We start from the raw sequence: 13,904 nt of genomic DNA, 5'->3' as shown, positions 1-13,904 counted from the left end.
CTTGGCTCCGGACGCCTGAAGTAACAATGAATTTCCATTAGTACGCTGCATAGCTGATCACGCATGGTTCGGAAAGGAACCTTGCAATTGGGTGCACGACAATGGCGTATCCGATTCTTTGATAGCCTTTGTGGCATTAATATCAAAGTATCCTTGTCGTGAGGGACGTTGATAGTCCAGGCCGAAGAAGAGACGTGGCACTTCTGCATCCTCAGTGCACACCCCTCTCTCAATTTCATGTCCCTACTTCGCATACTGGACAGAAAGCCGAGTCAAGTGTCTATGACTATCAATGTTGCAAAGGTCGATGCTGCTCAAACCGCGAAAACTCAGTTAGGTCTCGCCGCGGCAACAAACCTCTCAGGGGAAGATACGCAACCGAGCGTGTTCTCGAAGGAAATAGCGACCACAAAGGACCCGTCACTCAACCCAGGGACTTTAAAGTTCGAAGAAGGCACGCCACTGCCCCTGATTCCTCGTTCATGTTTGATTGAAGACCTTTAGATATCGCTGGGGGGATGGGCCGACACTTGGGTGTCTTCAGCTGTACCATGATTATGTCGGCTCTTATCTTTTCCCTGATCCACGTGTGTTGGCCGTATCATAGGAACTGGAATATTTTCAACCCCTTCCTCGATCATCTCCTCCGTTGGCTCTGTAGGTGCATCCTTGATGCTCTGGGCCCTCGGATTTTTGCTCTCCTTTTGTGGCTTATTCGTATGGTTGGAGTATGGAACCATGTTCCTTCGCTCTGGAGGCGAGAAGGTCTACTTGGAAGCAGTGTATAAGAAACCAAAGTACCTGGCGACCTTTATCTTTGCAACGAACGCGATTTTATTGGGGTTTACTTCTGCCAACTGCATTGTACGCGTGCCCACTCCCTCATCTTGGTTCGATATCTCTTATTCCTGTTCATCCACTCATGTTACAGATCTTCGCGAATAAGTAAGTTATTCTCAATCATAGTTCTTTCCGATCTAAGGTTCATGGTGATTGCCCTTCAGCATCCTAATTGCAGCGGGCCACGCCCCAGATAGATGGGTTGTGCGCGGAATTTCACTTGGTGGTAGAGTTTCTTTCTTTCTTTTGTGACAGTCTTGATTATATCTCACACCACAAGCTATCTGTTTCGTCACCATCCTTCATGGGGTGACACCCAAGGTTGGGGTATATCTGATGAATGTCTGTGCTGGCTTTTGTTTCCACAAATTCCCTGAACCTATGGACGATCTCAGGTGCTCAGTGTCTCTAAAATCGCCATACTCCTCTTCGTCGTTATCACTGGTATGCATGATTATGATTATGTTGGTCGAATCAATGGATGCTCATTCTTCTAAAGGTTGCGTGGTGCTATCTGGAAAAATGCACATCAAAGATCCACTTGCAAATTTCCGTAACATTTTTTCTGGAAGCTCACATAGCAGTAACGATGTTCGTCTCAACTCCTCCTTTGATAAACTTGAAATACTTAGAATGCATCACGACTAGTACCCAACAGCCACTTTCAAAGTCCTCGACGCATACGCTGGGTGGGAAGGTATAAATTACGTTATGAATAACGTCAGGAATCCCGTTCAAACGCTGAAAATAGCTGGTCCACTTGGACTAGGAATCTGCGCCGTATTATACATGTTGGCTAACATAGCTTACTTCGCGTGCGTTTTTCCCTGCCATCTGTTTTACATAGCCAAATTTATTTCGTAACACAGAGGTGCGACAAAGGATCAGATACGCGAGTCCGGCGTCACCGTTGCAGTTCTATTTTTCAAAAACGTTTTCGGTACCAGGGCAGAGAAGGCTCTATCTGTCATCGTTGCGCTGCGGTAATGTTTTCTGTGTTTGACACTATTAGTCGCGTTCTTAACCAAGCTCTACAAAAAGCGCTTTAGGCAATGTAATCACAGTTGTGCGTGCTCTAAAGCATAATAGATGTTTACTTCGCTAACGTAGGACTCGTTTTCAAGACATTCGCTTCCTGTCGTGTAAACCAAGGTACAATTGGAGAGCTATTCTATCCTTCACGAACTATCTCTTACTGAATCAATTGATAGAACTAGCGAAAGAAGGCATCCCACTTCCATTCGGAAACAAATTTTAGGCGTCGAATTGGCCAACGGGGAAATCCCCGCTGCCCGGACTCATTATTCATTTGATACCTTCCGTTCGGTCCCCCGCATGTGTTTCCTGCGCCCCTGAAAGAAATACTGCGCCAGATAATTGTCATCATTGCACCCCCTCCCGTGATTATCTACCCTTTTATACTGGACGTAGAAGGATATCCGCAGCAGATTATCAACCTCTTCATCGTCGGTGTAAGTCGTTATCTTTCATTACGCATCAAAGTTGTGTTAGCTAATTGGAATCAATAGGGTCTTTTCTGGCTGAGATGTAAGAAGCCGAACGCAGTCCGTCCATTCAAGGGTGAGAGTCATGCATAGCCTTTAACCGACTGTCGCTTATCGTGGTTCCCAGTCTGGACACCATTCGCACTATTCTTTCTAGTTGCAGCCGTCTTTCGTAAGCCGCCTGATGGTATTTTAAATTCGTTTTTTACTAATGATATATTAGTAATCGTCGCACCTTTCCTTCGGCCTGCAAATCGCGTGGAAGACACGCCCCCACTGCCATACTACTTGTGAGCCCATTTAACTTAAAAATTATTGTGAGACCTCAAAGTGGCGCACCCCAGATACTGCCTCGTCGGAATCGGGGTTATGTTCCTTGGTGTTGTGTACTGGGCTGTGTGGCGTATTATGCTGCCCTACATATTTGGCTACACATTGGTCCCAGGAAAAGATACGCTTAGTGATGGGACTGTTGTGACCGTGGTCAGTCTTCCTTGGATCAGGGGGGTGTGTAACTCGCTAATTCTGATCCACTAGTTCACGAGAAAGAAAATGGAGTAGAGCTAGGCGTTCCATTGCCGGGGTGTCAATCTTGGGGGGCAGGACTTTCTGAGAAATTGGATCAGTAAGGAAAGACAAATCTGAATGTATTTCTGTCAGTTGCCGGACTCGTAAGGAGTGTCCCGTCCCTGCTCTGTGTTACGATGGCGTTGGGTCAATACCCTCGTCTGTTGCAGATCTCGTAACATTTTTACTGGGATTTATCCGACAAGAGTCAATGAAGATGAGACCAAGTTACTCGCCGCTGCTCCAGACATTTTGACAAATACAAAACGTGTTGAAATGCATGATAATACACTTAAAGTACAGGTACATATTGAAAGAGCGTCGGGGTCAACCTCACAATGTCAAGAACGGGTCAGTCTTCAAGATGACAACGTATCAAATGGGGGGAGAAAAGCATGTCTATGCCTTGAAAAGAATTCTTTTCGTCCCACCGCCTATCCCCGACAAAACCTCAATTCCGGCCACCTTCGTCCTCCCCTTCAAGTAATCGATCCTCCGCACCCCTTCCTCCCATCCCGTACCATCGGCGAGACACCGTTTCTCATACGCCCTTGCAACTTTTCGTTGTGATGAACTCCCGTTTCCCAACGCTTCCCATTCCTCTCTAGTCACGCGCGTGTACATCGTTTGGTGAATCGCGAATAGCAGGTCGAGGTTAGTGATGGCGGGCTCGGGCGGTTGTGCTATTCGGCGTCGATGGCCTGCCACGGCTGGGGTGACAGGTCCCCGTCCCGATGCGGGAGCGACCACAACGTCCCAAGGAACCCCTTCAATCTTCAATTCCAGCTTTCCTGTTGTCGGAGGCTCCGTAGCCGGTTGAAGCAGCAGATACGCCGGAATGGGAGAGTGCGTTATTCGGTCAATGATTGTTTTTGACGAAGGGGAGCAGGCAATATCATAGGAGATAGGTGAGCGTGATGCTCGCGAACAAGCGAGGAGGGGATGCATCTGAACGATGATTGATCTGTTAGGATGGGTGAAAGAAACATGGCTTTCTATATGAATGTGGTAGTTAGGTGCGTTCGGAAATAACACGAATTACGATTGGTACTCACGGTGAAATCGGCCGTCTGTTGATGAGCTCTTACCCGCCGGCTTGAGGCACGATTGCTTCTCGGAACTATCCCCACCAGTAACCGAGCTGGATGCCCGAGGTGCACCTGGAAGCGGGGCGTATTTCGGTGGAGACACGCTAAGTGACTGATACTTTTTATCGACGGACGGGGGAGAGGAGTAAAATGCATCAGAGTCTTCAGAGGACGCTAAAAACGTCCAAGAAAGATCAGATAAAATGGAATAATCAAATGCTATAAGGCGTACAGAGCTGCGCAATTTTGTGAATTTTCTTCAGGGCGGTGTCGGAAGCCTTCGGACATTGTTTTCGTGGTGCGGGTGTAGTGAGAGAATATACATGGCTGTGGCGCGCGCTCTTGGGGTTGCGAGGCGCGTAGATTTGGATGCTTGATGCGCCTCTTTTATTGGTGGGAAAATCTTGGGAGCCACGTAGATGAGTGCTCTCGGAGTCGCTGGCACATTTTTCTCTGCGTGGACGTTGTCTCGACGGTTGGGTGGATGTCATAGTGGATGTCCGAGTCCCAAAGAATGTCTGAATGCACGACGGCATTGGGGGGAGGCTAGGAAAGAAAGGACACTGGTTCAATTTCCTTGCAGGGTTATAAGAGACTTGCCGCGCTGGAGAACCCGGTTGACGGACTTGAACGGCGTTTTTTTTATTAAACGGATACAATATGCACCCTCGTAAGTCTACATCAAGGCGAGGCGGACATAGTGATCGTCGCTGATGTATAGAAGGGGACTTAGTTAGGAAAGGAACCGCCTCTCTTCGAGGTTGCGGCCTGTGATCAACTCAATGATCAGGCAGGGAAAATAAACGTCGGTTATGGTACCCTGCAGGGAATGGCAGGGACGAACTACCCGACTTTTAGGCCTGGCCGACGTTCACAGGCCCACATTCAAGACGAAGATGCTCCTACTGACGAGTTTATCGTCGAAGGAGCGAGTGAGGATGCAAACAAAATCAGTCAGATGGTGCAAATCCCAAAACAAGAACGACAAGGTTTCAACTAAAAAAGAAGCTTGGGGGCCTTCGCATTATCATGCCCGCCTGCAGACTGGCGGTGCTACCGAACGCCAGACATGCTTCCCATATGAGGGTGACGCGAACGTTCAATTAAACAACAATAATTTCTTCAGAATCCCTTCAGTTGTCGCAGGTCGTGGATACTTACGTTCGCCAGGAACCAATTGACATCTAGATAGCCGGAAAATAACCGATCGTAACAAAAATGGCCTTGCCGAGGAGGAAAATGAAGTCAGCGGCCCGATTTAAACAGAAATAGACTGTCCCCCTCGTGCTCAAGTAGCTGCTGATCTATGTGTCGGTCTTGACATGTCAAGGAGGGCTGAAGACATTTGACGTACGAATTATTGTTTGGGAGACCTAGAAAAATGGGAGCCTCTGAGTCAACCTCTTCGAGGCTTGGTGGAACCTTCCGCGTTCGTTTCAGCCGTGACTCATGAAGCAGGGTTTAATGCACTATTATGCGATCAGAACTTATGATTCAGCAAGTCAAATACGTATCAGAAACCTGTCACAACAATCGCTGCAGGACTGATAATAGAGGCATGATCAGATTTCTTGATCTTATACTAAGTTATAGAAGTCATGCAAAGTTGATGCAAAGAATTCATACCTCGTGATCGATCTGCGTTGCAAGAACCATTGGATGTGAAATCTTTCAAAGAAGATGGGAGAGGGAGAATAAAACTCGCGCGGTTCAGATACTCTAGTGTAAAATCCATGTTGCGAGTGCCAGCTCAGCGCTCAGCGGTGAGTGGCTGAGCTTGGGCTGAGCGCAAGTTGTCTCGAACGTAAAAAATCACGAGCGCCACGTGCCGCTCAGTGTTTGAGGTGGCACGTGGCCCTCTATTTGGTGTTGCTGATAGATCCTCGTGTACGTCGGCTAATTCCGCTGCACAGCGGAGCGTCGATGTCTCGCATTCCCGAGTGGCCCGAGTAACTGCAGGTCACTCGACCTTGTACGTCTTCCCGCTTGAGGAACTTCACTCCTCTTCTCCTCGCATCATTACCCTCTCGCCCAAAGCCCACACGCTTCCTTCCCTCCGCCGTTCTCCTCGCTTTGTCTTCGCTTCAGAGTCGATGCTTCTATATCCATAAACAAAACCATCGCTACTGACTTTGCGAAAAGAATATTCTTAGGGGTTTCCCAGCCTCCGCCCCGCCAACCTCTTCTCATGTAGCCTATGTGGTATTCATGCATTGCTGGTAGTACACTAGCAAATAAATTGGTTCTACGCAAATATTTCAACTAACCAAGAACTGTATTCACAAAGGCCTTGGAGTTAGTATAAATAGCTTCACGCGATGAACGCGACGTGTACAAAACTTGTATTAAATCACGTGTGACGGCCTCGATAGATCAGGTTGAGTTTTGTTCGAGGTTCTTGGAGAATTGTTGGAAAATGGATTTTCTGACATGTAATAGAACTCCAATTAGAATTAGAATCTATTAATCTTGTACTAGTATCTTGACTGTATCATGAAAGAAATTGTAGTCGAGGCCAAGTCGAGGCGAAGCCGGGCAAGCCCTTATAATACCTCACCTAGCTCGTGGACTATGATGGGCCTGAATCCCATAGATCTCATACGGGAACTGCGTTTGGAGATTGATTATTGCCTGACGGGCTGCTTCGTCTTGCGCAACCCTTTTACTCCGACCTTCTCCCAAACCAATCATCTGACCATCGACTTTATGCATACAAAAAAAATTAAAGCGACATTATGAATAGACGAATGTCGCTTGGGAAAAGACGTACGCGATGCAGCACATGTCCAGATAGGCTGGTGTCTCGTGCCAGAAACTGTGAGAGCATACTGTGGGAGATATCCAGTGAATAGGTGCTGGCAAATTGTGTTCAAAGCATTTCTGGGGTCTGGAGAGTTCCTGGCGTTAACAGGGCGACAGTTGTTACACACCATAACCCACGCACGATCTCTAATGGACGACTCCATATGTTATCAAGGGAATCTTTTTGGTCTTTTTAGGTCGTCGTAGCGCTGATAAAATTTCCTGGTATATATTAGTACATCTCGGTCAAGATGTTCAGTAAGGACTTACCAAAGCTGACGGAAGGGTGTAGATCGCCGCGAGGGCGGAGGTTTCGACAGACCAAGGCCACTCTATATATACTGCTAGAGACTAGAAGCTGTTTAACGCTCATCTATCGCCAAGGTGTTGCGAAGCTGTAAAAAGGTCAACTACCATTCAAGGCACAAACCCTGGTTTTCTTTCGACAATTTTGCAGGTGCATTCCATTGGGAGTAGTTACGGCACTGTTGTGAAACTAGCTTGGACTGAGCTCGGTATCCCACGCGGTTGAAGAGTCGTAGTGAGAGGTACAGATTCATTCGTTAGTGGAGGAAACTTTCGCGCTTTCATTTTTAGCGTACGAGGGAGACTAAGACTGAATATTGCGTGACGCATCAGTGTTAATGATGTTAAATAGCTGTTGGGCGGCTCATCTTGTGAGGTGCGGGCTGTGGCATTTGGTGTGGTGGCTCCTGATCCACGAGGTATTTTAAAGTGCATGTGTGTGCACTTTTCAAAGAGGATGGCTCCGTCTCTGTGTGATTGTGGCTGGAGGAGTGATATAATGGGCGAATCCATCATCCAATCGTCGATTCGGCGTTTGGCCGCTGTTTGGTGTTGGTGCTACAGCGAAACAACTTGTCGGCAAGTCGATTTTCGTGATCCGATTACATACGGACCCCTTGGCGCACAGGGCTCATCCCCGTGTCCGCACTCAGACGTGCTGTAGCACGTCAGTACAAAGCTTCCCTCCTTCCCTGTCCGTATAACGACCAACTCCCACTAGTGCTGACATAATTGTGGTTTGGCTTGGCCTGCGTCTTACAAGTCACCGAAAAATACCAATGCAGCCGGGTACGATGTAAGAGCTTCAAAGAGGGACTCGCCATGACAAATTCAATTGATACATTTGCGTCCTCCTGCATCTCTCTTCACGGCTTCAACGTTTCTTTTCTGCACAGGCGCGGCATCTTTCGCTCCAACATTGAAGACATTATCCCACTGGATAGTAGTAGTTCGTCCCGCAACTTGGACCACGTCGTTTCTTTTTGAAAGGCAGCATATGTATCCACTCTTTGTCAAACAATCAACAACTGCACGGTGTTTAACTTTAAAGTCCCCCCCCCCTTTTTTTTTTCTCTCTTGGAAGTGTGGAGCTATATACCGTACCCATTATCTTCTTAGGTTGAACGTCTGGCGTTGGGTTGGTTGGCGCGTGGCTCAGCTACAAGCCTATCGTGGTAACATGCCAGTTTCGTGGTAACATGCCAGTTTCACAATAATCAACATCAACATTTCTATGTCCCCCTCATCAATTTTAGTTCCAGATATCAACTTGACGGTTTAACCTGGCCTCATGGTACACTTCCTTTAAAAAAGTTCTCTAGTTGGAGCTGAATTTCTGACGATCCAAAAAGATGAGGTCATACGAAGTCATCTCCCTCAACTGGGCACTATTATCTTAAATATCGCTAGTGTCTCAACAGGACGGAAAAATGATCGGATTATCAGGCTCTGTAACGAGTCAGCTGTAGTATTCTCTACCCACTGATGCGACTGATCTGCTGGATTAGCGAAACCTGTCTAGGATGGTACCCATCGATGCAGCCGGGTTTATTACATCCATCCTTACCAATTGCAAGGAGAAGAGGAGTCGGTTTCTTGGAAGTGTGCTGCGTGTGTCTCTAGGGAAGGCTGGACCCCGCAAGATTAGATGTACCCCCTCCTGAGCGCTTGTACCCTTATCGATCTATAACTCTAGTCCCTTCGTCAACATTGTGAAGAAGTTAGTGGTTGGTTCCCGATCAGGCAGTATTTACTTCCCACAACGACAGCCAGGCTTCCCATGCCTATCCAATCCCTGCCACTAGTTGAACCGACAACAATCACTCAAGAATGGTAGTGACGGCATGAATAAAGGGACTCCCATCCTCTTGGTCAAGAGGTACGCAAAACGATTGTTACCTCACGGAATCTAAAAGGGGCAGAAATTACCTACAGGTGTAGAAATTATGCTATTCTTGACTCCGTGTGTCCATAAAATAACGCCATGAAAGTATGCTTCCACAGGGTCATCCGGTAACTGAAACCGCGACTGAGCCGCTGAACCTACTCCCTCAATACCTTACCACACCCCCTTTCTGTCAACCTTACTCTGTTCAAATTCAAAGGCTTCTAAACGACCAGGCCCATCGGTTTGTCCCCGTAAGTAACGGGTAATCGTCCTTGAGAAAAGACACTGGATCATCGCCCATTGGACTCTCGGCGACTCTGATTTCTAACACCCGTCCAAAAACACAGACCTTGAAAGATCGCTTTATCCAGTGTTAGCTTGAGAGACATGGCGGTAAAGGCCCCTAGGGGAAAAGGGTGATCGTAATGTGTTGCGATGAGGTTTCATTGAAAGAGGTTTTTGGCTTGACATCGCCATCATCCGAATATAGACCACGGTAGACACTCGAAAGCGATAAGGATACAATAAGCCGGAAACCGAGGTGTTATTGGTTTTTGCGCACCATATCTGATTTCCCATGTATCATCTGCCATCGGTTTAAAGCGTCTGCTTCTCCACATCCCCTGTGCTAATTTTATCCTCAGACTCATCGTCACCGGACGCTGATCACGAGTATTCGAGAGTCAGATGAGTTTCTCCCGTGCTCCTCATCCCAGAGTGACAGAAACAGCAATGCGAGTCACCGGTCACCTTCGAATTCTCTTTTGAGAGAACCCGTCATGTGAGAGAGTTTGACAGACTTGATCGAGAAACTTAGCTCTGCACGGGGTGTCTTCGTTCAATTGGACCTCTACTATGCAACTATAGTTGGTGATAGGTCAAATTGTCGTTGATGGTAGATCGAACACGCGGAGCTCCATCAGTCGACTTTTTAGGCCTATCATTGACGGGAGGTGAGCACCATTGGATCTATTTCGGTGGAAGATTGGACGACGAGATAGTGGAGAAACTGGGGTTGATGTTTATGCCCCGAGAAATAAGTTGTTGATGGGTAAAAACTTTGATGGTACTGCGTACCTCATGTCGTAACTAACCTCCCCGACGTTATCCAATTTCTTGAAGGTCAACGCGATTGGCTCTCTCTTTTCGCACATGAGGTGACGCGGTTACTCACTGATCAAATCCTGGCAGAATACAGTCACTGAACTACCTGTCGCTGGTCAACCTCAAGGGATCTGCCGCCTTTCCGAACAAACTGATAGTCATAGAGTTCACGGCTTGTGGTGGTGTGATAACAAGGGCTTGAGCGGGGTGAAAAGAAGAATCACCATGCCTAGAAAAATACAAGTTCAGCCACAGCGCGCTCTCGTCAAATGTAGAGGACAATAAGTAATGAGAGGTACATGTCGCACCTACTGGTCTCACATCTGCCAAATCCTTCGGAAATCGCTATTTAATACAGTTTCCAGTTGGCCTCTCTCAGGGCTCGACGATTAAGGTCATCGGCTCGCGGGGTGTTCAACATTTTAGACCGCGGTTGGAGAGTTCGGAACAGATGGGGCGAGGCATCCACGGCCTGTTAGACTGGAACACGGTCAATGGACTCTAGATGCGTCGCCTGCGTTTAGTCGTGCCGTCTTTCGCCTACAAGGTCGAGGTCTTCGACCTGGTTCAGCAGGTCCATACAAGGTGTTCAACGAGCGCTAGGCTTGACATTAGTCACACACCGGAAGTGCTTTCCCCGACGGCCTCGGGACGTACGATCAGCAATAGCTAGTTTTATTCCGGGGTGAGATCAAGTCGGAATGGGGTCGTTCCGCGTTTGTTGATATGAGCAAGATTGCTTAACAACTTTTGACGTTTATCGGATGGTTTATCAATGACACATGGTGCGCAGTCTTGCGTAGTTAAACGTACAAATTCCTTAGCGCCTTATAGGCTAGGACCCGGAACCGAGGTCCGAGGCGAGACGCGCGTTCAGTTCGGCATTTGATGAGCTTTTGTACTGGGAGTGGGAGGTAATACAAAGTGAAGACATTGTCAATCTAAAAGATCGCTCACGGTTGTCGAAGCAAAACATTAAGTATGGGCATTGAACTTCCCATTTCCCAGAGATGGTGTGAAGGATGAAATTGGCATTGTTCGTTTAAGGAGAGATTAATGTCTCCGACTTCATATCCCAGTCTAGCACATGGAAAAGATAAGATAATGAAGCGGAACAAGAAAATCTAGTCGTATACCTGGTGTGTCCCCTCCGATCAACTGATGGTAACCCTTTGACGACCGAGACAACGTATACTGGTTGCACATGGTTACTTATCGCTCCCTAGGGCCTAAGCTTCTTGCACAACACCGAGACGCACCGAGATCTTCCGGATATGAACAGGGTTGAAAGCAACGAGAAGGGCAATCCAACATACACAGAGCACGACAGGTTTGGGCCGGGCCGTTGTGGAATTAACGCGGCCAGCGTCAGTTCAAAGGGGGCTTTTTGCCAGCGCTGGCGGTGGGAGTGATGACGGTAGATGGTGGGAGAAAACATGGCAAAGCGGATCGAACTGCGATCGTCACGTGTAGATCGGCAATTTGCGACGTGTTGCTATTTATGACCTTCTGGCTGACTTAGGACAAAAAGGATGTAAGTTGTAACGACTTGCTGGCACGAAACGTCATAGCGTAGAGACAAAGGCTTACTTTTGAACCATTGATTGATTACTATTATGCAAGCGATACCCAACAAAAGCCACAGGTCGGTTTAATGGGCAGAGGAAACATCAATTGACCCCAAGCTGAGGGATTTACTGAAAAGGTGGAGAATCGGGAAAATATGGCTCAGAGGTAAATTCGCCAAACAGAAACTCAACTCCTCCATGATGTGTCTATCCGATTTCCTACGACCGTCTTTGACCAATCGAAAGCGCTGAACGCGTGAATAGATTTCTAATCCTGCAGGCTGCCCTACGCCACATTTTGTCGGCCTTCGTTGTCTTCCGTAAGTATCGCAGGACCAGAACAGCCGTAGCCTCTTCCAGAGGTTTCCAGTCGTTTTCCGCATGCCTGATTTTTTTTATCTCCTTATCTTCAGCGTCTGGACCATATCCAATTCGTACGTGAGTCCTGACATCAGGCCTTGAGCTTGTCGCGAGGAGAAGTACAACAAGAGCGCTGGAAACAATACAATTTCTAGCCTCGTGTGGGTTCCTCAAATTCACGTGTCAAATGCGATGGGCGTTTCAAGCAGTTTGATTGTCTACACTGCTACATTACAAGTCGTAAAAGTCGTGTAATACCCCAAGCCTACCGCTTGGGGTTTCGTAAGGCCGCTAGAGAGTCTATGTGATATAATGCGGTCGTAAGTGCGTACATGTAGGTACCTAAAGAGAGATGCGAAAAAAATAAATGATGGTGTCCAGACCAGAATAAATGTAAGGGTAAAGCACGCTCAGTAGATCGAAGGACCAAGTAATAGTGAAAACTTGATTTCACCATCCTTCACCGACGACAACTTCAACCCGTGGAAGGAGGTGTTTCCCAGAAGGGCGTCCTCCCTCTTGGGATCGTGCCCGAGGTACGATCCGTGCTTCTGGCAATCGAGTCTTCTCGTATACGACTCCATGAGATCATGGTAAGCATCGAGCGGTAGATTGTTGTACTCGTGAAACTTGAGCGTCGTCTGGAAGTACGCGTATATCGCATCAAGAATGTCACGTATCGTGACACGCCTGGAATCCCGGGCGCGGACCGTGAGCGAGTTCCATGAATGCTTCATTTCTGAGAAGTCGGGGTGGGGGAGAGAGAAGCGAAGCGTGAGTTTATGTGTGGGAGGCTCTGTGGCAGGAAGTTGGAGATTAGGTATCCGTGAAGGATACGTCGCAGTCGTTGATGGAAGGGTGATATTCCATGTGAACCTGGGGTCGGAGAGGAAAGAGTTTAGCCGGATTTCGGCTTCTGTCCCGCGGTCTGATGATGATGAATAGTCGAAGTGGGGGGTGAGGAGGCTGTGATATGGGATGACGCCCGTGGGCGATGGGATGGCTGTCGACGGTGGGTATCTAGAGCTGTGACGGCTATCGTGGTGCCGGTTCGAAGAGCTCAAAGGAGCTGTGAGTGGCAACCAAGCGTTAGTGATATGTTTCAAAGTGTAAAGCAGAGGGAGAGGTCACATACCTTGCCCGACTTCGTATTCGCCTGGGGCCTTCAGTATGCCCCGTGGCGCACCCTTGTCTTTGTGGTTGGGTTTGCTTTTGAAAAAGCGAGGTTTCTCATGAGCGAGTTGGAATCGAACGTCAGCCATGGCGGAAGAATATGGCGCTGGGGGTATTGATGATGCTAGCGAAGTCAGAGAAGTCCAAGATTATATACAAAAACCCTTTGAGAACGTCGCCTAATGCAATAATCCGCATGTTGGTTGTGGCGCAATCTACCCTGACGTGAGAGAGAGCAGGGACGACGAAGCAGGGAGCCATTGATTGGCAGGCCCGTCGACCCGTCAGGGAAAATAATAAAATCTTGATCTGTTCGCTCGGGAGTCGGTTAGCGTAAAAGGAAATTTTTAATCTCATGTCGTTTTTAGTCAAGTCACCCCCCTTTTCATTCGGCAATGTCCAGGGCTAGATTAGAATTGTTTGGATTTTCCCCTGTTGACAAACATTGCGTGATTCTTGGTCTTCTGATTCCCACTGTCTCACACCCCTCGACAGCAACACCACATGCATGCACTAAAAGGGCTGTTACATCGCCACGACGAGCGTCTTCATCCTCGTGGAACAGATGCGGTGGCTTCTGGGGTTAAAAACATATTCGCATACCGCAAGCAAAGGGGCGTTAACCTGGGAGCTTGGTTCGTGCTCGAAAGATGGATTACTAACGCCCCGTTTCAGTTCGCAGAAGGTCCAGGGCAGAGCGATC

At 47.9% G+C, this 13,904-nt stretch overlaps 4 protein-coding genes across 4 annotated transcripts; 1 reads left to right on the top strand and 3 right to left on the bottom strand.

Annotated features, from left to right (window-relative positions):
- Positions 1 to 672: 672 nt before the first annotated feature.
- Positions 673 to 2,196, top strand: LACBIDRAFT_298603 (APC amino acid transporter; the record flags this gene model as incomplete). Its single annotated transcript, XM_001881913.1, has 10 exons — positions 673 to 864; positions 932 to 945; positions 1,005 to 1,066; positions 1,121 to 1,182; positions 1,236 to 1,284; positions 1,340 to 1,431; positions 1,489 to 1,655; positions 1,710 to 1,823; positions 1,951 to 1,992; positions 2,052 to 2,196. The coding sequence occupies 10 exons, from the start codon at positions 673 to 675 to the stop codon at positions 2,194 to 2,196; spliced, it is 939 nt and encodes a 312-aa protein (XP_001881948.1).
- Positions 2,197 to 3,311: 1,115 nt separating this feature from the next.
- Positions 3,312 to 4,536, bottom strand: LACBIDRAFT_327913 (uncharacterized protein; the record flags this gene model as incomplete). The annotated part of the gene is made up of 3 exons (XM_001881786.1): positions 3,312 to 3,907; positions 3,968 to 4,174; positions 4,233 to 4,536. The coding sequence occupies 3 exons, from the start codon at positions 4,534 to 4,536 to the stop codon at positions 3,312 to 3,314; spliced, it is 1,107 nt and encodes a 368-aa protein (XP_001881821.1).
- Positions 4,537 to 6,373: 1,837 nt separating this feature from the next.
- On the bottom strand, positions 6,374 to 7,362 carry LACBIDRAFT_327912 (uncharacterized protein; the record flags this gene model as incomplete). Its single annotated transcript, XM_001881785.1, has 5 exons — positions 6,374 to 6,425; positions 6,558 to 6,702; positions 6,771 to 6,855; positions 7,073 to 7,134; positions 7,233 to 7,362. The coding sequence occupies 5 exons, from the start codon at positions 7,360 to 7,362 to the stop codon at positions 6,374 to 6,376; spliced, it is 474 nt and encodes a 157-aa protein (XP_001881820.1).
- Positions 7,363 to 12,219: 4,857 nt separating this feature from the next.
- On the bottom strand, positions 12,220 to 13,303 carry LACBIDRAFT_294535 (uncharacterized protein). Its single transcript, XM_001881784.1, has 2 exons — positions 13,164 to 13,303; positions 12,220 to 13,097 (listed from the first exon to the last, which is right to left on the bottom strand). Exons 1-2 carry the CDS (start codon positions 13,288 to 13,290, stop codon positions 12,439 to 12,441), a joined length of 786 nt encoding a protein of 261 aa, XP_001881819.1. The 5' UTR covers positions 13,291 to 13,303; the 3' UTR covers positions 12,220 to 12,438.
- Positions 13,304 to 13,904: the final 601 nt, after the last annotated feature.

Source organism: Laccaria bicolor, genomic scaffold, assembly GCF_000143565.1.
Source record: "Laccaria bicolor S238N-H82 LACBIscaffold_14 genomic scaffold, whole genome shotgun sequence".
NCBI classification, from domain to species: domain Eukaryota; kingdom Fungi; phylum Basidiomycota; class Agaricomycetes; order Agaricales; family Hydnangiaceae; genus Laccaria; species Laccaria bicolor.
Note: the sequence above shows the minus strand (reverse complement) of the source record. Positions and strands in the feature narration are given on the sequence as shown.

Bases quoted from the DNA above. Each gene is read 5' to 3' on its own strand.
- LACBIDRAFT_294535 (XM_001881784.1), bottom strand. From the start codon at position 13,290: ATGGCTGACGTTCGATTCCAACTCGCTCATGAGAAACCTCGCTTTTTC. The intron at 13,098-13,163 runs GTATGTGACCTC...TGCCACTCACAG, and splicing joins CGAATACGAAGTCGGGCAAG to CTCCTTTGAGCTCTTCGAAC.